Genomic DNA, 26,543 nt, shown 5'->3' with positions numbered 1-26,543 from the left:
ACTATTAAAATGCACAAGCATTACACAAGTAAATAATTTCTAACAAGAAACAAACTGCCTGTTTTATATGCATTACAACTCTTCGTTTCGTTTGAGGTTTAAGGCTTACAATTGCTTTTTTTTTACTCATTCAACCACTTTTAATCACAAACGAATTAGAAATATATATATAAAGTGTTATATTTTCTCTGTGCCGAATCAGCTAATGAGTTACATATGTTGTGCTTTGTTTTCCTTGTACATGCGTGTACGTTCAAACTGATTATTTCTAAAATGAAATTTATAATTTCAGTATTCATTTTTATTAATCAAAATTTACAAAATTTCAGTCAGGAGATACTCCAGCATTATGTAATATATATATATATATAAAAAAAAACAATGAAATATTTTTTTATATATTTGTTTTTCTGGATTCCAATTGTTTTGTGTATTACAATTGTGAATGCATTATATATGTTAGTGCATCACAATTATGTATACATCTAATATGTGTGTGCATACCAAATGTGTTAGCATTGTATATCTATTTGCATCACTATCATATTCAAAACAAAGGCCATTTGCTAAACATACAACAAAATAGAATCATAGAAAAAGGCAATAACGATGGTCCTATTACTGAAGATTCTGAGGATATATCTGCCGTTCTTAATGTCTCTTCTATCCATTCATTCACAAAAGTATCTAAAATACCCATGGGAACAGCACCATGTACCAGAATAGTGGAATGGAATTTCTTTATGTCGAATTTTGATCCTGAAATATAAATAGACGAGTTTCTTTTTCGTGTGTTTTTTCTTCATCATGAATTTTTCTCTTTATAATAAAATTATAAACAATCTGTTGTCAAGCAATTAAAATATTTGTAACAAATTAAAGAGTAAAATTGAGGAAGGAAATAGTGAATTTGTCAAGCCGACAAAAACCCGACCATAGAGCAGACAACAGCAGAAGGCCACCAATGGGTCTTCAATGTAGCGAGAATTCCCGCACCCGTCGTTGTTCTTCATCTGGCCCCTAAAAAATGTGTATACTAGTACAAAGATAATGGACGTCATACTAAACTCCGAATTATACATAAGAAACTAACATTAAAAGTTATAAAAGACTAACAAAGGCCAGATGCTCCTGACTTGGGACAGGCGCAAAATCGCGGCGGGGTTAAACCTCAATCCCATCCCTATACCTCTAGCCAATGTAGAAAAGTAAACATACCACAATACGCACATTAAAATTCAGTTCAACAGGAGTCCGAGTTCAATGTCAAAAGATGTTATAATGACCAGAATATGCAATCAAGCTTACATTGATGGCAAGCATTTTGTAATACAAATATTATTGATCCTTGTTTTGTATATAGCCGAGATTTTGTTGTGTCATTTGCAACATATTTTTTTTACATGTCAGTCAGTATAAAAGTAAATCGCAATAACTAATTATCTTCATGCAATAACAAATATCTAATAGCAATAAAATTTATCTAATAGCAATAAAAATTATCTAATAGCAGTAAAAAAACCAGCCCTCAATTTAATCCATAAGAGATATTTTTAACGGATGCAGCGTGTCAGGTTTTGGGATTAACAGTTTGACCTCTACAGTACATTTCGTATATAAGTTATATAATTGGATTAAAACTTATGTTGCAATCCGCGAACACGGAGACCTAATTTAACCTTTCGACGGGTTTGTAGTTACATGATCAACACGACTTGTGTCACATGTAGAACAGGATCTGATTATCCTTCCTGATAACCTGAGAGCATCCCCAGTTTTTGATTGAGGTTCGTGTTGCTCGTCCATCTTGAGTTTTCTGTGCTGTGTTTTGTACACTGCTGTTTGTGTGATGTTGTCAGCATATTTTTAGGCTTTTGAGTTTAGTGTCCCCTTTCGCCTTTCTATATATAATTGGACTAAAACAAGGGAAGATCAACTATATAAATTTTTTGAACTAAAAGTTTTAAAGTTGCAATCCTCAAGCATAGGGACCAAAATTATATAATTGGTAATTGAACTAAACTTGTATTTCGTGAAATCAGTATAATACAACTCAACAAACCTAAACGTGTTTCTGCTTTTTTTCTCAATTCTTTTATTTTGATCTCTCCTAATTTGTAAGCACAAGCTTGTCCAGGCCATGTGACATATCTATCAACCTCAATCTCGGTTGCTTCCCTTGCATAGGCTGTATAGTTCATCATATATTCAACTGCTTTTTGTCGATCCCATCTACCAAAACATCAATAACATATTAGAAAGAAGTACATATTCTAAATAAAATAATTTTATGTGTAAAGTAAGTATGTGTGATATGAATAAAACAAAAATGTATGAATAAATCTAAAAGGAAAGCATATGTTGATTGTTTCAAGGATAAGAAATACCTGATTTGGTGTCTGGGGAATGTATGGTTACATAACAGTTTAGAGTCCCCCATAAAAGATTGAAATTGAAAACAAAACGTCGAAAGTGATTGGGTTAAAAATTCGTGATGTGCGTCTCATTGAAATTTGAGCATACAATCTAGCCTTAAACTGAGAGCAAGATTTTGCACTAGTAAGAGAAGTTATTGAAATACGCTACAACTTTTAAAATACAGAAGAAGATACACCTCAAGACAATTTCTACGGCATTCATGCACTCTGCACAAGGGACAAACTCCGTTAGTATAATAGAAAAATGTATATGGGATATCAATCCATGAAACAAACTCAGTACATGCGAAGGAAAACAAATATTGATTGTATGCTTGATTGATTGTTTGGTGTTAAATGCCATTTCGGCACTATTGCGTTATTTCGTGGCGGTCAGTTATTATTGCAGAGGAAACAAGAGTGCAAAGGGAGAACCACCGACTTTCGGTTGCGAAAAATCTTGGTCAAAAAGCATTGAAGCCACATGTGCACATATATATATATTATAAAACGGAAGGATAATCACGAAAACGTTTTGATGTGATCGATCCTTAACTATACACAATAAGCATTACAGTGTATATATTCCTAATTGTACTTCCTATATAAGTGATTTTACCTTTTACTTTAATAATTAAGATGGCTGCTCCATGAGATAAGACTTGATATCACCCATTTCCAATTTCTCTTTACGTGTATTCGATTATATATATAAAAAGTTTTAGCAGATCAATGGATCAAACAATTATTAACTTCAAACAATTAAATTAAATGATAATTGTTTTGTGCATATTAATCATAATCATTAAAAACTGTCTCAACAACCAATCGAGAGGCCAGTAATATTCACTTACCCATAATGATGAAGACCTGTGTCAACAACCAATCGACAAGCTCGTAGTATTTCACCACTGAAACGTCCCAACCTTTAAAAAATATCAAAGTAATTTAAAGTAGCTAAATGAAAATTATTTTCCGTACTCTTTCGATTTTTGGAACTTGCTTCTTCATCACTTAAGTATTTAATTTACAATACTGATAATTTTATTTTAAGGATATCAATACATCAAACGATATTATTTTCATCGTCGCTTCAAGAGATTCAACTCTAGATTCCTTCTTCCTTGAATATCGACTTATCAAGTATATTCTTCTTGAAAATTAAGTCAGTAAACAAAACAAACGTTCAATCTATATTTATTGATAATTTTTTCTAAATTTCCAAAAAGAACCCTCTTTTTGCAATCTACGCAGGACATATCATCTGCTCTTTGGCGTTTCTCACCGGGCATGTAGAAGGATAGAAGTAAATATCGAGAGTGTGTGACTCTAGCTTAACGGACTAAAGATAACTTACATTTCATAATCATCTGCATATAGACCCATTTCTACGCCTAGATATTCAGAATACAATGCCCAGCCCTAAAAGTATGAAAAATGACAATAAAAAAAATCAAGGCATGCCATTTATAGCATGCAACTGCTGTTTTATGTTAAAATACATCCCTTTCGAACAAAACAATAAAAATATTGTAATACAATCACCCTCTGTTTAAATAGTGTAAACAAATAAAAGTCATAGAAACAAAACCATCGAAAATAGCTTGTATACAGTCAAGTTGTTATATCATTGCATTGAAATATCTAATAGAATTGGTTATTTTAAAATAGTATTTGAAAGGGCATTACCTACGATTAAGACAACAATTCAAGTTTGGTTTTTATTGTTTATTCAGACATGTATGTCACTCACCGAGTAAGACTCGTTACTGGGTATGATCAACACCTGAGATCACCCCCGCCTCTTTGGTGTTTTTTTGGTTCGGGGGATGTATAACTTAGTTTTAAGTTTCTATTTTGGTTTTTGGACTGCTCTTTCTCTTTTGTCTTTTTTGATTTTTGGAAGGGTTATTTCAGTGTCAGATATATGTTTTAGATATAGAAAGATGTGGTGTGAGTATGTTTTAGTTATGTTTGTTAATTAGCTATCAGAGTTGAAGTGAAATCAGTGATCATAAATTTGACGGCTAATGCAACTGTTTTTTAAACACATCAAATGCTAAAATAGTACTTGAAAGTAACTAAGACTCTAATTCTTGTGAAAAACAGGGGTAAATTTGCAAACAATTTTATATGTAATCCAATATAATATTACAATTTTCAGTAAGCCTGACAGTTTTTACAAAGCAGGAAATTTGACTATATAACGGACGGCGATCAAATGAACAAATAATTGGAAATTTTATTCAAAGGAATGAACATTTGCAAAAACTCTGAGGTCTGTGTCTTAACTCATTAATACTTCTTAAGAGTTTTTACAACTTGAAGATATATTTTCTATAGAGGCAATAATAATATTCGGCATTTGTGTATCACATGAAAAACATTATTTTACGTATTATTATGTATCGAAATAACCTCTGAATAAGCTGAATAAAAAGGAAACCAAAATGGAACATCATAAAATGAAATTTCGGTATGTTGTCTGTATTCCGGGAGCTCTGCCTTCATTGCATAACTGTGCTGGAAAACAAAAAATGGAAAAGTTACTACTTAAGTATTTTCAAATCGATAATCTTATATTCACCAAACAGCTCATTTCTTAACTTCAAACGGTACATTCTTTTATATGTTACTTATGATCTAATATAATTCATGATTATCATACTGCAAAAAAGTTCGGTGTCACATAATATTAATCGGTCAGATAAGCCTCAGGTAATGTTGTCCTTTTAATGTTGTATTTAACATTGCCATAAAATCGGGAGGTTTGGCATGCCAAAAAACTAGGTTCAACCCACCATTTGTTTCTTAAAATTTCCTGATCCAAGTCAGGAAAATGGCCATTGTTATATTACAGTTCGTTTTTGTGTGTGTTACATTTTAATGTTGTGTTTCTTTAGTTTTGGAGTTCTCCTCTTATATTTGATGTGTTTCCCTCAGTTTTTAGTTTGTAACCCGAATTTCGAACAGCAATATACAACGGTTGCATTTATTTACTCCTTCGTAAGTACCTTTCTAATAGCTGTTTCAGTTTTAAACATCGGTTAACTACTTTTTCTTCAAAATGACAAAACAAACTATTCGATTTCAAATCAATTTTAATTCCCGGATTCGAAGACTTTTAGTTTTCTTTCAAAATTACCGTTAGTATTGATCTCTCATTTAAATTGTAGTCCAAAATCAACTACTGATACCACAAAATCAAACCCCTGATACCGCAGTATATCACAATCGATATATTAAATTGCTAGTATCGAATATCAATGACATGCAGAATAATTAAAGATCATCTTAGCTACAGGTACGAACATTATATGTTGATAAGAATGAATGAAGTGTGTTTAAAAAAACCTAGCAGCATGATAGTTTTTTCATTGCTTTCATCTCGAAAGTTTTATTGACACCACAATGATTTAGTTGACCTTTATGGAATATATATTTGTCACAAATGACTAAAGATATGTTGAAATTTTAATTATAGGTATAACCCCTTGCTCTTTCATTGGTTGTTACGTCACCAACTGATACATAAAATCAAAGTTGTAATAACAAGACAGGTGTCACATGTGAACCAGTATTCGTTTATCTTTCCACTGTGTCTCGTTTGCTTAGTTTTCTATGTAGAGCTATGTTGACTTTTATTTGTTGTTTCGTCTTCATTCGTTTCCATGCCATCATTGTATTGGTGGTTTATCTTCGACCTGTACTGTTTAATTGTCCCTTTGATAACGGCTGCCTCTTTTGATAGTAAGAAATCCAATGTTATTGCCAAAATAATACTGTTCTTGTTGCCATAAAACATTTATTTGCCCGTTTGTTACCTGCATCAAATCTTTATACCACCACCAGAGTAACTTACTTGTAAATGATGTCCTGGACTTGCCTCATGTAAACTAAGCGACATATAATCAAATGTTGGACTGAAAAGAAAGATTTTTGTTTAACAATATAGGTAATGAAAGTTAAAGGGTTTACATATTATAATAACAGAATACGTAAATTTGCACTAACATTATTCAATTTCTAATTCTATTTTTATCAAAGTGTCTTCTCTTAATAATAAATGCCATGATAACATTACCTGATTTTAAGTTTGTTTAAACATGAACGTTGGTTTCTTTATTTACTGTCAGTTATAGGAAAACTATTATACTTGGATTTTATACTAAGATCGTTTCAAGTATTTCAAAAAATTATTCACTAAACTTCTTAGAGATTTTTTTAATTTAGACATAATTATGTATTGTAAAAATAATGTTACTTCTCCCAAGGTCGGATGAGATTGATCCAAAACACTCCTGGCCTCGTTTCCGATGCTGATGAATAACCTCCACCTGGACCATCATACGTCATTTCCTTTATTCTAAATATGCATATTAATTATTTATAATTTAATACAATTCATTATATATTTATGCAAGTTTGGTTTGATAATGAGACTTTCAGATTATTGTTCGGCTATTGGCATTATGTTTATGACAATTTATCACTTGTCTTCTGGTCAGATATCAATGTTTTCTTTGATCACAAGTATACTCTTTGCTCTAGAGATCAAATGACAAAGCTTTTCATGTCGCATATTTCAAAGCTTTTTTCGGTATAGGTATTGCTCATTGGTGAATGCTGTGCTGTAATCTTTTACGTTGTTAACATCTTCGGCATTTTTGTTTTTAAAATAGTACCATTAAAGAGTGATTTAGTTCAAACTATACACAAGTAACAGTTTTTGATGGTGTTTCGTATATTTGTAGAAAAATAAACACGACTTGCTTCATTATAAAAGTATTTTAGAGATACTGGAAATTTAGTATAATCAAATGAATAACTTTTTATAATTCGAGCTTATAACTCGTTCAATTTAAAATGAATGACTTTAACTGTAAACGGACTTACTCTAAAGGAACATCAGGAATGTTCTCAAAGTATTCAGGAAGCTTTGGAATTATCTTGTTGTAAACAATGTCCTTGTATATCTCTAGTATAACACTCTGAAATAATGTTTGATGTTATACAATTCCAATTTCTTGGTTTATTTTTCTAAAGCATTTAATGTTATCAAAATTCGACTAAAGCAGCATAATTACTCTCCTTCCATTTGGTACAGATGAAAGATTATCTGTCCTGGATAATTAACAATCCCTGCGATGAAGTATAATACATCTACAATAAATACTTTATTTAGCCTTGTCATTGTAGAGTCTTTTGTAGTCGAAACGCGCGTATGGCGTACAAAGTTTCAATTCCTAGTATCTTCTTGAACACTATATGTTTATACAGTTGTATGCGTTTATATATTTTGTTATTCAGTCGATTTGAAAAGCTATAGAGCTTGTATTGATGTAGCTTACTGAATACCCCACTTGAATTGAATTAAATTGAATTGAATTGATGAGTTTACTTATCACAGGTACTCGTGTAAGGCAGAAACGTCTTGCAGAAATATTCCTGTGTATAGTACAAGCGTATATAAATAAAATTAATTTTAATGCATTTTGTTCTTTATTATTAAATACACTTACAGTGTTCGTATGATAAAACCTTGAATCATTTTTCAACACGTCAAAGAACTCCTTGACAGTGCCAGTAAATCCTAGTCGTCTAACAATCTGTCAAAAAAAAGATATTTCAAATATAACACTGTATACATGGCGTATACCATTGGAACTATCTGATCATGATGAAAATTTACCGTTTGTTTTCTCCTATTTCATGCCACGTACTTCGCAACACACATAAATTATAATTTTGCACAAAAAAAATAGCTAATTTTAATTAGTATTCATTCTAGTCCATTACCATGTTAAAGATCACCAGTAATATGTGGGTTTTTTTTTATACAATTTCAATTGCAAAACGATTATTTATGTACATTGTTTACTTAATATTTTTAAATAATTCCTCAATAATATTATACTATTTTGTTTCTAATTTTTTTTAAGATAAAAGGTTATTTCAGTCACGATTCATTTTTGACCACTCGACAATATGACGCCCAGTCGCAAAGGTTATTCTACTTTCTTGAGCACTCTTCATTTATAAGTGTATTGCCACTTCTTTTTCTTTTATAATTTTCTGTGTGTCATGTCATATCTGACTTTACTCTTTGTCTACTCTTTGTAAAGTGTTCTAAGTTGATATTGATTCATTGAAATTTACTTTTCACATCATCAGCACAAAAGTCTGCATAAAAAAAACAAGATTATCTTTGTTCTTTTTGTTTTCTTTCTAATGATCATTTTCATTGTTTATACTTTGTTGTTGGTTTGGGTCTTTTTTGGGGGGTATATTTTCATTTATTTAATTTCAATTTTTGTACTTTTTTGTGGGTTTTATACTATTATAATACTGTGTAAATTAGGTAGCTATGCTTTTTATCATGTTTGCTTTGATAATGTAGTACCCTGTATGATTGTAATGTTACTTTGTTTTACACTAGTACAAATTTTAATTGGAATTCTTCAAAAGGTGCAGTTGATCAAGGGTTGCATCATCTAGACATTGCAGTAGATAAAAATTAAACACACTCGTTTTGAGTGTGATAATTAGAAAGCATATTCTTACCTTGACCATTTCTGAGTGTATGCGTTCAACTTCTTGAAGACCTATTTGGTGGACTTCTTCTGGGGACATGTCATAGGAAAGATGCCATCTTAAACATGCCTGGTAATAGCGTCTTCCATCAGCCATGCTAGAAAGCCCTAAGCCAACTCGTGTATGGGGCATATATTCCTGTAAAAGTCATCAAAATAAGAAGCAATTGCTTTTGATTTATTCTCAATGTTAATCAAAATGTTGATTGCCCTTTTTTAAATGATCTTCGTTTTAAAGAAGCGGATATAAAAAAATAAAAGTTCAGTCATCCGACATCATATTACAACGAAAAAGACTGTAGCCAAAAAGATGAGATTAATTTCTCCTTTTTTTCTCGAAGTGCCAATGAGACAACTATCCATCAGGGACTACAGGATAAGGCTTTAACTGCAACGTTGAGCAAAACTGATACCGTTGAGTGAGTTATAAAAGATCCCGACATAAGAAAATAAAAATAAAAGTTCAGTCATCCGACATCATATTACAACGAAAAAGACTGTAGCCAAAAAGATGAGATTAATTTCTCCTTTTTTTCTCGAAGTGCCAATGAGACAACTATCCATCAGGGACTACAGGATAAGGCTTTAACTGCAACGTTGAGCAAAACTGATACTGTTGAGTGAGTTATAAAAGATCCCGACATAAGAAAATAAAAATAAAAGTTCAGTCATCCGACATCATATTACAACGAAAAAGACTGTAGCCAAAAAGATGAGATTAATTTCTCCTTTTTTTCTCGAAGTGCCAATGCGACAACTATCCATCAGGGACTACAGGATAAGGCTTTAACTGCAACGTTGAGCAAAACTGATACCGTTGAGTGAGTTATAAAAGATCCCGACATAAGAAAATGTCATACATTTAAAAATAGAACACCGACGACCTAATTTATGCTACAAAAAAGAGGCATAGGACACCAAAGGGATATTCAAACTCATTATTAGAAACAAAGTGACGATACCCTGACAAAGAAAAAAGGACAAAAGACGAACAACATTCTACAATACATAAAGTATGAAAATTAAGAGTGAGAAACACGCACGGCGATGACATTGTTTGATCTGGAAAGGTAAACAGATTTTCCTCCACGTGTGGTACTTGTAGTGTTGCTCCTGTAAGTACCTTTGCGGTGGATAATATTTACTATGGTACACCAAACAGAATATGATTTATACTTATCGTCGCTGGGCTTCCAACATGTTGTATATGACTTTCTGGGCTAAAAAATACTTTTTGACACCAATGGTTTCGGTGGGAGGAAATCTTTGGTATTACAAAATAGCATACAGTTAGAACCAATCAAATTGTTTCAAATAAGACATATTACAAAATTACCAATGTCAGTTGTTTTTAAAGTTTGCTTACAAAATGTTGTAAGAAAACTTGAAAATCGTTGCATTATGGCTCTGGGAATAAAATAATTCTCAAATAATCCAGAAATGTCAAAGTATTTATATCACTGGTTTTTACAAAAGAGTTCAAGGTCACATACGACATTTTGGAAGCATGCATTTTGACATAATTTGCAAAGCCTGATTGTGAGATTTTTTTTTTTAATTATAACTTACAACATTTTGGAAGCCCAGCGACGTTATGGTGGTAGTGACTTACAATCACGAATATGCGTTTCAAGCGGTAAAGATTTACAACCCAAATTATATACTTACGTTGATGATGAAACTCCGAAGTATTCTGTAGGCTGTTATTGTTCTGTTAGTTGCCAACAATGTCCTTATTCTTAAGTCATTTCTTGTATAAAATAAATAATAGAAACATGATAAAATATATATGAAGATGCCATGGCAACAAATTAGAAAGTCGTCATAGGGTTTGATTCTACACGAAAGCATATGAAAACATTGTTTAAAGCAGTCGGCAGGGCTTCGGCATGATTTATAAACATACCCTTTACAAATTTTTCGTAATATTATTAAGAAATAAAGGTTTGAGGAATCTAAGGCAAAATCGACCATAGTTATTAAAGTTCTTTTTCTTCATGTAGCTAATTGATTATTCACACCTTGGTTTTAATTTTGTGGTTTTGAGAATTCCTGGTAAAGTAGTTATAAATGGTACCAGGCTTATACTTTGATACGCCAGGCGTGCGTTTCGTCAACATAAGACTCATCAGTGACGCTCAGATAAAAAAAAAATAGTACCAAACAAGTATAAAGTTGAAGAGCATTAAGTGCCAGTCTTTGTAAGAATCAGACAATTTATGGAAAAATCAAAACATGATCAGAAAAAAAACACCGAGCTAATCATGCTATTTAATATTAACCATCATCCTGATTTAAAAATTATTAGTTTTTCGTTTGCGTGTGTCTTGTAATATCAAAACACTTGGTTAGAAAATTGGGTAGAATAATAGCAAATTGCAGAGTTATCTCCCCTTATTCATTAATGTCTAGTGCATTTCAACAAAACTGTATATTCTATTACCAGAACAGAAAACGGAAATGAATGTTATTTTTGTGCATAATTATATATTATGAACTGAAATCAATGTCAAACAGGGTGGTGTATTTGTCATGTTTTCACCACTGTCTGATTCGAAGGCAGACTGGCACTTAAGCATAAAGGAAAGTCTTTAAAAGAGTAACAGACGCACAAATTTTATAAAGTGCTATTTTCATTTGAAATTCGAAGTGAAATGAAATATGCTGACGGACAAGATTATCTTTTTCATTCTCATATTTAAATAGCAAGTTCTTGTAAAATAAATGCATAAGCATTTTGAATCTGTATCCCATCGTCTAAAATAACTTTATAGTGGAATTGATAACGTCATGATTCTGTTGTGTCGTTGTTGTCCACTTATATTTGATGCGTTTCCCTCAGTTTTTAGTTTGTTACCCGGATTAGTTTTTTTCTCAATCGATTTTAAGAGTTTCGAACAGCGGTATACTACTGTTGTCTTTAATGTTCAAATCATGTGCGTCCCCCTTACAAATGGTTATGTCACCGAAGAGGTCGGTGACCGGCTATAACCAACGCCTAAATGATTGACAGAAAAGTCGACTCGTTCTGTTTGGCATGTTTTGAAAGAGGACTTGCTGACGAGAAATTGGCTTACTATAGCATGATGATGTTATCCTGTTTGCAATGTTTGTGTGGCCCGATTTAGGTGTTCAATGCTCGTCAATAAGGAAAGGAAACATGTGTTTTACTGATTTAAGCGTGAGTAGGGATTGGTGGAATTGTTTCCGAAGAAAGAAAACTTTTTAAAACCATATTGGGTTTTAATTACCGCTTTACCAAATCACGCGATGAATATATATGTTATATAAGGATCAATCATGACTTTTTAATCACCAAAATAAGTGTTGCATTTTTTTAAGTTGAGTATACTTTCATATCTTTACAGCACCAAATGTTAAAACTATACAGTTTAGTGTTATGATTTACATAATCAACTGTACAATGCAATTGGAAACAGCAAATAATCGGAACTTGTTAATAACTTTTAAATACCAACAGAAAACAAACTACAAAAAGATCAGAACTATCGTATATTACATATATATTACAAAGTATAAAAAAATTATCTTTCTGTAAATTTTGACAATGATCTTAAGGTATAGAATAATGGGTAAAAAGTATAGTTGATATAGACTTACTTATCAGTTTCGTCTATATTATCAATGACTGATAGCGTGTAATTTATACCAATAAAGAACGTTGATTCACTCGGCTCTACCAACAATTCATTTATATCATCTTTTACTTTGTTCTGAAATCAGTTTAAAAAAATTAAAGGGGTACATGTGCCTTTGAAATGAACGCATAAAACGAAATTACGGATAATGCAGTTTGTCGAGATTACCATTATAGATCCTATTCATACGGAATTGTGATGTTCTATTATCTAACATTGACTTGGTAAAACCGATGGTTACCTTTTAAATAATATAAGATCTGTATTATTCAAGAGATTGACGCGGATTTGTAACGGTATTTATCAAACACTTTGCTTGTTAAAAAATTTATGAAATAGAATTATGTTAAAAGCAAACACTGCTTTTTTCTTTGGTGTATAGATGTGAAATTGGGTAAAGCAATCCACTCAAACCGATGCTTCATTTTACAATGAGGTGTAGTGTCTGTGACATACCGAAGCCTCGCTATTTAACTTGAGCAATGATCCTTTTCTTTCTTTTTTGCAAGTGCGTGTTCTGAATTTGTGTCATGGATCAATCAACAATATAATATTTTTTCATAATAATGACATTGTGGATTTTTTTCCTAACGAGGATTTGTTTTATTTTGAGAGTTATGATGATCGTTTTCATTCTTTAAGAAACTTCACATGTGTACTATTCAATCTCCAATATTTCGGCTTTTCCATTCCATCAGTATAGATTTGAAGTAGATGACTTTGTATATAAATTCGTCTGATAACACTTTAATCTAACATTTTCTATATTATCAAAGGCGCAGAACAGATACATGTAGGAAGCCAATTTGTTGTTGCTGGAAAAGTATATCACGAAAACAAGTTCTGCCAACATTTTGAAAATTTAAGTATCAGCAGTCAGAAATAAGTTGTCTTAATGTGACAGGTTCGAAAAAAGTCAAATGTTTGCTACTTCATATTAAAAATTGTTATGCCATAAGTGATTTGATAAAGTAAGATCATCAAATCTTTAAAACAACTATCTTAAATTTTAAATATAAAGTGAACTGAGTATAAATACTTACAATTGACACAAAGTTGTATGTTCTGTTCAGCCTAATTGCCTCTTTAAAACTATTTATAATTTCATTTATCTATAAAACGGGTGAAAATAATTACATTTGAAATTCATATCACAAAACGATAACTGTTATGCAAGAAACAAGTGCTCTGCATTTTTGAAAAATAACACTTTTTTTTACTATTTCCATTATATGAACACATGAGTGAGATTTCGTAAATATTCTCCGTCAATTGCACATCCGATTTTAAATGACAGTTTGGTGTTCCATGAGTAAATATTATAAGTCTGTTAAAGTTCTATCCATCAGCTAATAATATTTGTTATCTTCTGAGACCCATAGTCAACTTATGTATTCTTTCCATCAGCTAGTAATATGTGTTATCTACTGAGAACCATAGTTAACTTAGGTGCTCTTTTCTCCAACATCTTATATTCTTTGGTATCTAATTAAAACCACAGTACATTCGTGTGTTGAATTTGCTTTACGCTCCAAAACGTTTCATTCCTTTTCATCCAAATTAATCCTGTAATTGCGACTTTGTTGCGGATTATGTCAGAAACAAAAACGGGTATTGTTGTACGTGTTGAAAGGACTTTTTATAGGGGGAGGGGGTGGGGTTGATCTTTGTTGAAAATTATTTATATTTACCATATACTTAAGAATTGAATGCTTGTTTTTGTAAATTTATTGGGGTGTAAAAGCGTTGACCGAAGTACATTTTGTATGCAGCGCGGAAGCGCTTCATACTAAAAATGTGCGCACGGTCAACGCTTTTACAAACCCTATAAAGTTACAAAAAAGAAGCATTCAATACTTATAATTACATTTTTTAGCTATGATCATGAAAATACGAATTTTATAATTTTTGTATTTTATTCACCTGTGCACTTTATTGGGGGACCACGTGTTATCATGAATGAAAAGTTTTATTGAGTGATGCCATTGCTTACGGAATAACACGTGGTGTGCATTCAGCCAATCAAAATAAAGTATTATAATGAAACATACATCTAGTGTAATTATATGCGTGTATAAAAAAATCTTATTCGAAGGCTGTTCTTACTTGATTTGGAATGTTATTGAGTCTAACAATGTAGTTCTCAAAATCTCCTCTGGTCCGGGTTGCTGCCATTGCTGCTGAATAATATATATGGATTCCTTCCAAGTTATTTATAGGATTCAGTGCTCCATATCTGAAGTACATCAATGATTGGATAGGACAACAGTTAATTGTACTTAATTCAAGAACATTGTGATAGTCCATGTTCCGATGAAATTAGTCCTAATGTTATAAAATATCATTTGAACTTGTGGCTTTAAACTTTAAATGCAGCTACTTAATAAAACACAATAAGAAAATTATTTTCTGTACATGCATATTTGTTATAATCAACTGGTTATGTATGTCAATATGACTGCTTGAAAGTAAAATAACAAAAATACCGAACTCCAAGGAAAATTCTAAATAGAAAGTACCGTGTCAATTAGACAAATTCAAAAGCTCAAACACATCAAACAGATAGAAAACAACTACAAAAGGACACAATAGAAAATGTTCTGGTATCCGTAAGGCACCCAGTTTCTCTGGCTGTGGGGAAAGACTAGAATGTGGTGAATGTATAAATTTACAACAATAACGGTTGGAAGACATTTACTTTCAAACTTTTTTTTAATGGTATAGCTATAGCGAATACCTGCATTTTAAGCTCAACAGACACAACACAGGCATACATTATCTGTAAAGGTTAATAGGGTCTGCATATTACAATTATCTAATAAACTGAAGGTTCATCGACCTTTCTAAATCGTCTATCAAAACCACGAGATATATAATACATGTAGGAAATGAACACTTGATCATTAGCAAAGTGTTCCGTCATAATTATCGACTTACAATGCAAATTCGTATCCATTTATATAAGTTTGGAATGTGTCTTTAAGAATTAAGTAATTAACTCTTTCTGATGGCAGTAGTCTGGTTTCTTTGATAGTATTTAAATCATCTAAGAACTGTTGAACTTTGTCCTAAAACAAAAACACAAGTTGTATTCGTCGTCGTGCATTTATTATTGAATTACGCTAAGTGTTTCTATTTTGGCAAATCCCATTTTAAAACCTTTTTACCTAATACTATCTAGTACAATGTTCGGGTGGCCGAACGATATCTCGACCTTTCCATCCCATTTGTCGAACATTACAATATATATTGCATTGCTTGTTTGTTTTCTTATTTTATTTTATTTTCTCTTCTTTTTTTAACTTTTTGATTCCTTTCTACTTTTTTGTTTTTGTCTTGTTTGGTTTAGTTTGATGGTTTGTTTGTGACAAGGGTTTCATTTTCCTGATGTTGACATTAACATATATAATTATAAGGCACACACACTAAAGTTTGTCTATAGGAAAGAAATATTATTATACTGCAAACTATATCTCTTAGAAAAAGATTTATATTGATAGAATACGTGTTAATTTTATGTTATTAAATGATAAGATACATAAGAATACTAAAATAAAATTGATAAAATGTGGACTAGAATAAGATATCAAGTGGCGAATAACAATTTCCACCTGATCATGATCATGACTATATACATTCTGCACACGAGACATGGGAGAAAAATCAATAAGACAGTCACCCAACATTAAAAGCCAAGTTGTTGTATATTGATTTTAGTGTCATTTAAAAATGGACCTCTCAGAAAGAAAAGTTAAATCAAGTCTATTTTGAGATTATCATGCTTTAAGAATCATACTTACTCTTTTTCTTGTGAAGTCGTTTACGCTATATGATCGTAATAAATCATTATATTCGTAATAACCGAGAAATGTTGAATATTCTGGAGAATCTTTCAGACGCCATTGCCAATAATCCTCTTGAATAGTTTCAATTGTTGGTACATATTGTCCGTCTGAAATAAAGCTAAATGTGATTAAGGGATATTTTGTGTTTATGTCAATTAGGTCGAAACCAAGTCTTAAAACTGTACCAGTATATCAATACTTAAATAACATTCATAATAATGCTCGCTGTTACACAAATCTATACGTACTTAGTCTTTTGATAGAAAGATCTTAGTACGGGGCGCCGAATGGGACTCTTGTGGTTTTGTACTCAAAATTCAATTTTGTACGGACAAAAGTGACTTTTGTTCAACAAAAATGAGTTCAGTTTAACAAAATTTGTATCATACTACAAATTTGAAATTTTGTCATACAAAATTATCTATCAGCGGACAAAAGTCACTTTTGTCATGACAAAATTCATTTTTGTTACACAGACTTGACTTTTGTTACCTAATTTGAAAATTGAGCGACAAAAGTCAATTTTGTATTTAAATTTGTTTAGTTTGGTTTCTGTGAACTAATTTGCATACAAAATCGACTTTTGTTACACAAAATTGACTTTTGTTACACAAAAATTACTTTTGTTACACAAAAATTACTTTTGTTACACAAAAATTACTTTTGTTACACAAAAATTACTTTTGTTACACAAAAATTACTTTTGTTACACAAAATTGACTTTTGTTACACAAAATTGACTTTTGTTACACAAAATTGACTTTTGTTACACAAAATTGACTTTTGTGAGACAAAATTGACAAAATTGACTTTTGTCTCAACAAAATTGACAAAATTGAATTTTGTCTCAACAAAATTGACAAAATTGAATTTTGTCTCAACAAAATTGACAAAATTGAATTTTGTCTCAACAAAATTAACAAAATTGAATTTTGTCTCAACAAAATTGACAAAATTGAATTTTGTCTCAACAAAATTGACAAAATAAAAATTGAATTTTGTCTCAACAAAATTGACAAAATTGAATTTTGTCTCAACAAAATTGACAAAATTGAATTTTGTCTCAACAAAATTAACAAAATTGAATTTTGTCTCAACAAAATTAACAAAATTGAATTTTGTCTCAACAAAATTGATTTTTGTTTCACGAAAGTCAATTTTGTCTCATAAAAGTCAATTTTGTCTCATAAAAGTCAATTTTGTTGTTACAAAATTGAATTTTGTCATCACAAAAATGAATTTTGTCGTCACAAAATTGACTTTTGTCTCAACAAAATTGACAAAATTGACTTTTGTCTCAACAAAATTGACAAAATTGACTTTTGTCTCAACAAAATTGACAAAATTGACTTTTGTCTCAACAAAATTAACAAAATTGACTTTTGTCTCAACAAAATTTACAAAATTGACTTTTGTCTCAACAAAATTAACAAAATTGACTTTTGTCTCAACAAAAATGACAAAATTGAATTTTGTCTCAACAAAAATGACAAAATTGAATTTTGTCTCAACGAAAATGACAAAATTTAATTTTGTCTCACAAAAGTCAATTTTGTCTCACAAAAGTCAATTTTGTCTCACAAAAGTCAATTTTGTCTCACAAAAGTCAATTTTGTCTCACAAAAGTTAATTTTGTTTCACAAAAGTCAATTTTGTCTCACAAAATTGAATCTTACCGTACACAATTGACCTTTGTGATTTAATTTCCATATCAGGTAACACAAGTCAATTTTGTATGCAAATATGTTTATATTTGCATACCTTTAAGACAAAATTGACTTTTGTCATGACAAATATGAATTTTGTCTACACAAATGAATTTTGTCATCACAAAATTGAAGTTCTCACAAAACAAGTCTGTAGCACATAGTTTTGTAAGACAAAAATGATTTTGTTATGACAGAATTGAATTTTGTACAAAACCACAAGAGTCCCATTCGGCGCCCCGTACTTAGTTACACTCTGAAAATAATATAAGCAAATATACTTTTAAATAGATGCTATAGGAATCGCGTTGGTCATATATACGTATTATAGAATATGTATCCATAGAAATATACGTGTGTCAAAAGATTTTTAATAACATAATTACCAAGATTTTTAAGGTTAGAAAAAATATGCTTGCTTTGCATTTAATGTGGTTTGAACTTAGTCTACTGTTATTGTCTTCTTTCAAAGATATGATTAGAAAAGATAGGTGGCTAATTTTTTAGCATGTTCCTTTTCATCTCTGCAAATACCTTCTTTAATTGTTTATGAAAACATGAACATCACTATCACTAATAGCTTATTATCAGATAAAAGTAGACCGTGGCCTTAACATATCACCCTGGGTGTGTCTGATTGCTATTTATACTTATGTAAAACCTATAGATACATTCCATCATATTTAAGACGATTATATCTTTCCTTTTTTCTTGTTCTAATCAATTTTAATTGCCATTGCGACGTGAACAAATGTCAACCTTTGCTTATTATAGATCTGCGTTTAATTCCCTGTAACCTGTACACAACTGGTGACTTGAATATTATGCGGTCATGGGCTACTAGATCACATATACTTACCTACTATGTAAACAGGGCACACATGGTTACTTGACTAAAGCGGTCATGGGCTACTAGATCACATATATTTACCTCTTATGTAAACAGGGCACACATGGTTACTTGACTAAAGCGGTCATGGGCTACTAGATCACATACATTTACCTACTATGTAAACAGGGCACACATGGTTACTTGACTAAAGCGGTCATGGGCTACTAGATGAAAGGTACTTACCTACTGTGTGACCTGTACACAAATGGTGACAGTACGGGGCGCCGAATGGGACTCTTGTGGTTTTGTACTCAAAATTCAATTTTGTACGGACAAAAGTGACTTTTGTTCAACAAAAATGAGTTCAGTTTAACAAAATTTGTATCATACTACAAATTTGAAATTTTGTCATACAAAATTATCTATCAGCGGACAAAAGTCACTTTTGTCATGACAAAATTCATTTTTGTTACACAGACTTGACTTTTGTTACCTAATTTGAAAATTGAGCGACAAAAGTCAATTTTGTATTTAAATTAGCTTAGTTTGGTTTCTGTGAACTAATTTGCATACAAAATCGACTTTTGTTACACAAAATTGAATTTTGTTACACAAAAATTACTTTTGTTACACAAAATTGACTTTTGTTACACAAAATTGACTTTTGTTACACAAAATTGACTTTTGTTACACAAAATTGACTTTTGTTACACAAAATTGACTTTTGTGAGACAAAATTGACAAAATTGACTTTTGTCTCAACAAAATTGACAAAATTGACTTTTGTCTCAACAAAATTGACAAAATTGACTTTTGTCTCAACAAAATTGACAAAATTGAATTTTGTCTCAACAAAATTAACAAAATTGAATTTTGTCTCAACAAAATTGACAAAATTGAATTTTGTCTCAACAAAATTAACAAAATTAACAAAATTGAATTTTGTCTCAACAAAATTGATTTTTGTCTCACGAAAGTCAATTTTGTCTCACGAAAGTCAATTTTGTCTCATAAAAGTCAATTTTGTTGTTACAAAATTGAATTTTGTCATCACAAAAATGAATTTTGTCATCACAAAAATGAATTTTGTCGTCACAAAATTGACTTTTGTCTCAACAAAATTGACAAAATTGACTTTTGTCTCAACAAAATTGACAAAATTGACTTTTGTCTCAACAAAATTAACAAAATTGACTTTTGTCTCAACAAAATTTACAAAATTGACTTTTGTCTTAACAAAATTAACAAAATTGACTTTTGTCTCAACAAAAATGACAAAATTGAATTTTGTCTCAACAAAAATGACAAAATTGAATTTTGTCTCAACAAAAATGACAAAATTGAATTTTGTCTCACAAAAGTCAATTTTGTCTCACAAAAGTCAATTTTGTCTCACAAAAGTCAATTTTGTTTCACAAAAGTCAATTTTGTCTCACAAAAGTTAATTTTGTTTCACAAAAGTCAATTTTGTCTCACAAAATTGAATCTTACCGTACACAATTGACTTTTGTGATTTAATTTCCATATCAGGTAACAAAAGTCAATTTTGTATGCAAATATGTTTATATTTGCATACCTGTAAGACAAAATTGACTTTTGTCATGACAAATATGAATTTTGTCTACAAAAATTAATTTTGTCATGACAAAAATGAATTTTGTCTACACAAATGAATTTTGTCATCACAAAATTGAAGTTCTCACAAAACAAGTCTGTAGCACATAGTTTTGTAAGACAAAAATGATTTTGTTATGACAGAATTGAATTTTGTACAAAACCACAAGAGTCCCATTCGGCGCCCCGTAGACAGGACTTGCGAAATTATAGGTACTTACCTACTGTGCAAATCAGAATGAAACCATTCAATATCAAACTGAAGAACAGTGCCTGAAAAGATTTATGTTGATTAGTAATTTAATTTAACTTTTTATTTTTTTACGAACACGTTAGTACATTTGTTATACTGACAGTTGGTAATCATTTCATTTATAACCGATTGGCACGGAAAAATCATTAAATACAGTGTTGTTTTGTCTTACTATTGTTTTATCTAAGTTGTGCTCAGTTGACTGTTTGTCTTTATGTTGTTGGTTTTTTTTTAGCAATGGCGTTACCTGTTTGTTATCGACTTATGATTTAAGTACACTCGTGAATAAAAATAAGAAGATGTGGCATAATTTCCCTTGACACAATACCGACGAGCAAAGGAACAAAAAATTAACAAGTCAGGTCATAGTACGAGTGGAAAAATACAACGCGGCCGCCTACTTTTATAACTAGCTGTCTAAATTATGTAACATCGTGTACTACCTTATGCAACCTAGTAAGTGTTCATCCGACGTACTTTGCAGGTTTTCAATTGGGTGTTTTACTTTTGAGACATATGGTCCAGTAGTTTAAATAGTAGTCTATATATAAATATGTCAAGATTCTATCAGATCAATTTAATGTGCCGTCGGAATATTCATCAACGCATTTAGTAGATTTAAATTAAAATCTTATATTTGCATAACATTTTATAGCATAATGGAACAATAATATAATAAACCTTCAAATAATGTAATAAACGTTAATAAAACAACTCGATCTTGCAAACTCTTATGTTATATTACATGTAACTGGCAAGTGCACCATGAGTGAACATGAGGGCGTGTTCAATTAACTATCTGCAACCAGATACTGCGAGAATATTTTTCTCCTTTCTTTTTTTGTTGTTGTGTATCTGTTATTTTTTGGGTGTAAAACGTGCAATAAATGGTTTAATTTGCAAACGAGGTTCCTCATCGTTCTAGCTATCATTCATCGATTCCTTTAGGATCTGGACATACATTGTATCTAACACAGCACATTATTAATTATACATGACATCAGATCATCTTTTATTTAAAGACAAGGAAATGGGTGGTGTTTTGAAACCATAAGCAATATCATGATTTTGTGTTGATTTTTGTTAGTGCCAATTTTTACGTGCATATCTATAGTTTACCAACGTTGCTATACAGGCAAATCCCTAAGAGAGGATAAAGTAAAAGTTACACTAGACAGTATATTTGTATTTCATTTAAAAAAAAACATCTTTTCCGTTTTTAAAATATCTTGTAGGTTTTGAACCTCAAACGATTCCAGTTCTTCTAGTTTCGATTAGTCATGTTAATATAAATTGATCTGATGTTATCAACTATCTACATTTTGTAACATATGAAGATCCGTCAAATAAATCGTATTAAACTATAAGTTATTAAATTTACAATTTTGCGCCGAAAACCAAAAAAAATCTTGAACAAGAGCAACAGAGATTACAAGGTGCTTTTGATAACCTGAACTTTAAGTTGAATGTAACTATTCCTCATTAAATGTTATCGCTGGCTAATTGATGGATATCGTATTCCCTACTCATTATCAGTATCAATTATAGTATATTTAATAACCTTCCATATTTAACTGTTTTTGATTTTTTTCTAAATGCTGTTCCTCCGTCGCAGTTAAACTGCTATCTCGTAAAGAGCTGCATTGGTCCAGTGAGTTGTGAAAAGCAAAATCACAAAAATACCGAACTCTGAGGAAAATTCAAAAGTCCCGAATCAAATGGCAAAATCAACCCCAAACACATTAAACGAATGAATAACAACTGTCATATTTCTGACTTGGTACAGGAATTTCCTTTTATATGTAGAAATGGAGTAAACCTGGTTTTATCGCTATATAATTCTTAATAGAGTGGTTACATACTTTTATCCGAGGGAACTCAGGACTAAGAATATCAAAGAGGTATATATCCTTTATCCCAGGGAACTCGGGGTTAAGGATGTCAGAGAGTTATACATCATTTTTCCCAGGGGTCTCAGGGTTAAGAATGTCAGAGAGGTATAAATCACTTATCCCAGGGAACTCAGGGTTAAGAATGTCAGAGCGGTATAAATCACTTATCCCAGAGAACTCAGGGTTAAGAATGTCAGAGCGGTATAAATCACTTATCCCAGAGAACTCAGGGTTAAGAATGTCAGAGCGGTATAATAATAACTTACGTACAAATCTCAACAGATAATGTTTACAACAATTAATCTCTAATGTTTTTTCTTAACAAAAACAGAAAACATATATTATGTCATACCATCTTAACAATTAACTATTTTGCATGCGGCTACCGAAATTTTAGGTTTCCGATTGACTAACAGTATAAATGCCTGCTGAAATGACTCTTTTCATTAATATTTTTGTCGTCAATGGTCTGGTCTATTCTTTATTTTCGGTCTTTATCCCAAGGAACTTAAGAATGTCCGAGAGATATAATTACATATTCTATCACAAATCTCTTAGCTGTAACTCACATAAAACCTTCCTCTGTCACGATAAAAAGAAATATGCTATTCATATTCACTGAAACTGTGATAAGATGAGTACAGCTGGATTTTTACAACATCTATTACACGTTTCTGCAACATAGTTTGTATACAGGCTGTGGGTATTCCTATGAGCACAAAATGCGCCCCTTTAATTCAGACGTGCAGTATTTATGCTTTTTTGTGTGTGTCCTCCATACCAATTTATTTAGTTGACCAACTTCAAGTTGTTCTGTCATACTACTATCATGGGTTAGGATTGTAATAGAGCTCATAAAAATGTTTCACCACGTCACATTTTGTATTTGCCTAATGCAAGTCAGAAGATTGTAATTCTGTTCTTGTCGTTTGTTCATGTCTGTCAAGTGAGTATCAATTATTATGTATTATGCCGTTAGCTTTCTCGTTTGAATTGTTCTACATTTTTCTTGTCTAGGTCCTTTATAGATAACTATACACTATGGTAGTATGGGAATTTCTCATTACGGTGACCTATAATAATGCTTACTCACACGCCATTTGAACTTTAGAAGACCACATCTCTTTATTTTTTAACTTGGTATATTTAGGCCTTAACAAGAAACATCAATAAAATGAATAAGCTGAATGACATTCAACAAAAGTAACTTCTGGCTTCATTATAAATGCAAACCATGCTAAGTGTATTAGTCTCTCTGTGTGTTACAGGAAAAAAAACGAAATGGAAACATAATTCAATATCTAAATAATCATACATAATTACATTACATAGATGTTTCATCTGATTCCATAACTTTTTATTGGCAAACAAAACAATCGCACGCCATTCCAAAATATGTTAAATTTGCAAATAAAATAAAAGATATATTACTACACGTGTTCTCCATGATAGTGTTTCAACAATGCATAGTACAGCAAACAAAAATATTGTTTTAACTCACAATTGGATAGAAAGGAAAACGTTATGTGATTTCTAGAGCCTGTTATATAGTTGTATGTGAACTTTTTTTGTTTTTGTTTGTGCTTGTTTAATGTCATCTTCGCTAGCCAAGGGATGAGAACGGGAGTGGATCGGAGCCCTTGGCTAGCGAAGATGGTGAAATATCAGGAACCTTTAATTTTAGTGGTTGTCATTTGCACAAGTTGTGTTTTTCGTTTCTCGTTTTTCATATAAATGAGACCGTTGGTTTTCCCGTTTGTTTTGTTTTACACATGTCATGTTTTTTTGGTTCTTCATAGTTTGCTGTTCGTAGTGAATCACGGCTCAGTGTTGAAGATCGTGCTTTGACCTATAAGGGTTTACTTTTAAAAATTATGACTTGGATGAGAGAATTGTCTCATTGGCACTCGTACAACATCTTCTTATATCTATATAATACTGATTTTTAATCTTTATTCTTACAATTTAACTCCAAATTTGTTATTTAAAAATTAAAACAATAATTTTATTTTGCAAACAAAACTAATCTTTTTTTTCCATTCGCATAGGTTTTCTCTTGTTCCCCACAGATTTACGATATCTGACATTTGGTAATTAAGTACATAGATCTTTATTATTTATAATTAGTCAGTACAAGTACTTGACTGATACATTATATGCATCAGGTTAATGTAGAAGGTATTTGTGCTAATTCAGCAAATGTGAAAGTTAAGTTAACTAATGTTACAATGTCATTTTAACTTTTATAGCATTCTGTTACAATATTTCTTGTAAAAATGTGATTCTTAACATAATTCTTTGATCTGCATAAATAATTGAAAATGACGGAAAATTATATATATTAACGGGTGTTAAGAATTCCATGCTTACAATCTTATTTACCTGTATAAATTTTAGTTCCATGTCCCTGAAATATTTTCAACACACTATAGTAATTCTGCTTAGTAATTCCTCCAGATTAAAGTCAAACTACAGGTGCTTGGCGCTTCCTCCAAAATACAGTCCTATTAATTTTTGTACGTCGTCAATATGCAATCATAAATTAATGTAAGTATCTATTACCACTATCCACGAGTCTGATAAAATTCATATTTATAACCCATACTGATCTTGAGAGAATGAATCTAAACGAGACAAGTGTATTAACTAGAACAGATGCCTTTTGTAATATAAATGCATTAGGTAATTTTAATTGGCCTTTTTCATGCCTTGTTAAAAAAACGAAATAAAACACATAAGTAGTTTCATCCAGTTCTGATTTTTATATGACCCATAACTATATTTTTCAGCGCACATTAAGATGTTACTCGTATGTTTCTTTGTTGTATTTTAAACATAGAACGAATTAACCGTGTCATGTAGTTCTAACCTCAGTTCTTGTATCTCACCATATACCATGCTCTCACCTCGTGCGGGTAACATTTTGATGTAATTTTTTTTATTCTACCATTAAAAAAGGTTACACTATCAAATTGAATTAGCTCAGTTGGTATAAATAAGGAAAAGTAGATATAAAAAAGAAGATGTTGTATGATTGCCAATGAGACAACTCTTCACAAAAGACCAAAACGACACAGAAATTAACAAATATAGGTCAGCGTACGGCTTTCAACAATGAGCAAAGCCCATACCGCATAGTCATAGTCATCTATAAAAGCCCCCGAAATGACCATGTAAACCATTTCAAACAAGTCTACTATACTCATAAATTGTGTATGTAATGTTTAAACTTAAAGTAAAGTTAAGCATACACTACTGTCTATATAAAAAAGAAGTATACTTACTTAAGTACACTTGGTACAATCAAAAACTTTCAGTTGCAAGTTCTTGTTAAATTGCATGTTCTGTTATAAACCACTTGCCTCATAATCTCGTACGGAAACATTCAAATACCATATTAAACGAGCATTTTAAAAGTTAGACTGCAATATATGGTCAAACTATTCTGTGTCTTATTTTTAGTAACAACAAATAAAGCACCATACCAATTTGACCACTTTGACCTGCTATGACATTAATCTGGAGGAACTGCACTTGCATATTTACAAGAAAACCTTTTATGTTCGCTATGATGGAGATACTTTATATGGCCAAGTTATCGAAATTCCAATAGAGACTAAATGTGCATTAGTTGTTGCGGACCTGTTTCTGTATTTTACGGAATTACAATATATGACTAAAATTAGCAAAGATTCATCGAAACAAAATCTGATACAAAATTACTATAACACT

General features: G+C 31.2%; 1 protein-coding gene across 1 annotated transcript; it reads right to left on the bottom strand.

Moving 5' to 3' along the window:
* Positions 1–163: 163 nt before the first annotated feature.
* On the bottom strand, positions 164–25,677 carry LOC134712689 (uncharacterized). Its single transcript, XM_063574479.1, has 18 exons — positions 25,194–25,677; positions 20,888–20,939; positions 16,470–16,621; positions 15,607–15,737; positions 14,776–14,905; positions 13,713–13,781; positions 12,632–12,744; positions 10,679–10,760; positions 8,982–9,149; positions 7,940–8,026; positions 7,314–7,408; positions 6,682–6,783; positions 6,280–6,340; positions 4,836–4,940; positions 3,775–3,839; positions 3,272–3,343; positions 2,063–2,232; positions 164–759 (listed from the first exon to the last, which is right to left on the bottom strand). Exons 1-18 carry the CDS (start codon positions 25,212–25,214, stop codon positions 548–550), a joined length of 1,887 nt encoding a protein of 628 aa, XP_063430549.1. The 5' UTR covers positions 25,215–25,677; the 3' UTR covers positions 164–547.
* Positions 25,678–26,543: the final 866 nt, after the last annotated feature.

The sequence above is a fragment of the Mytilus trossulus genome, chromosome 3, assembly GCF_036588685.1.
Source record: "Mytilus trossulus isolate FHL-02 chromosome 3, PNRI_Mtr1.1.1.hap1, whole genome shotgun sequence".
Classification (NCBI taxonomy): Eukaryota; Metazoa; Mollusca; class Bivalvia; order Mytilida; family Mytilidae; genus Mytilus; species Mytilus trossulus.
This window is presented reverse-complemented; position numbering and strand designations above follow the sequence as displayed.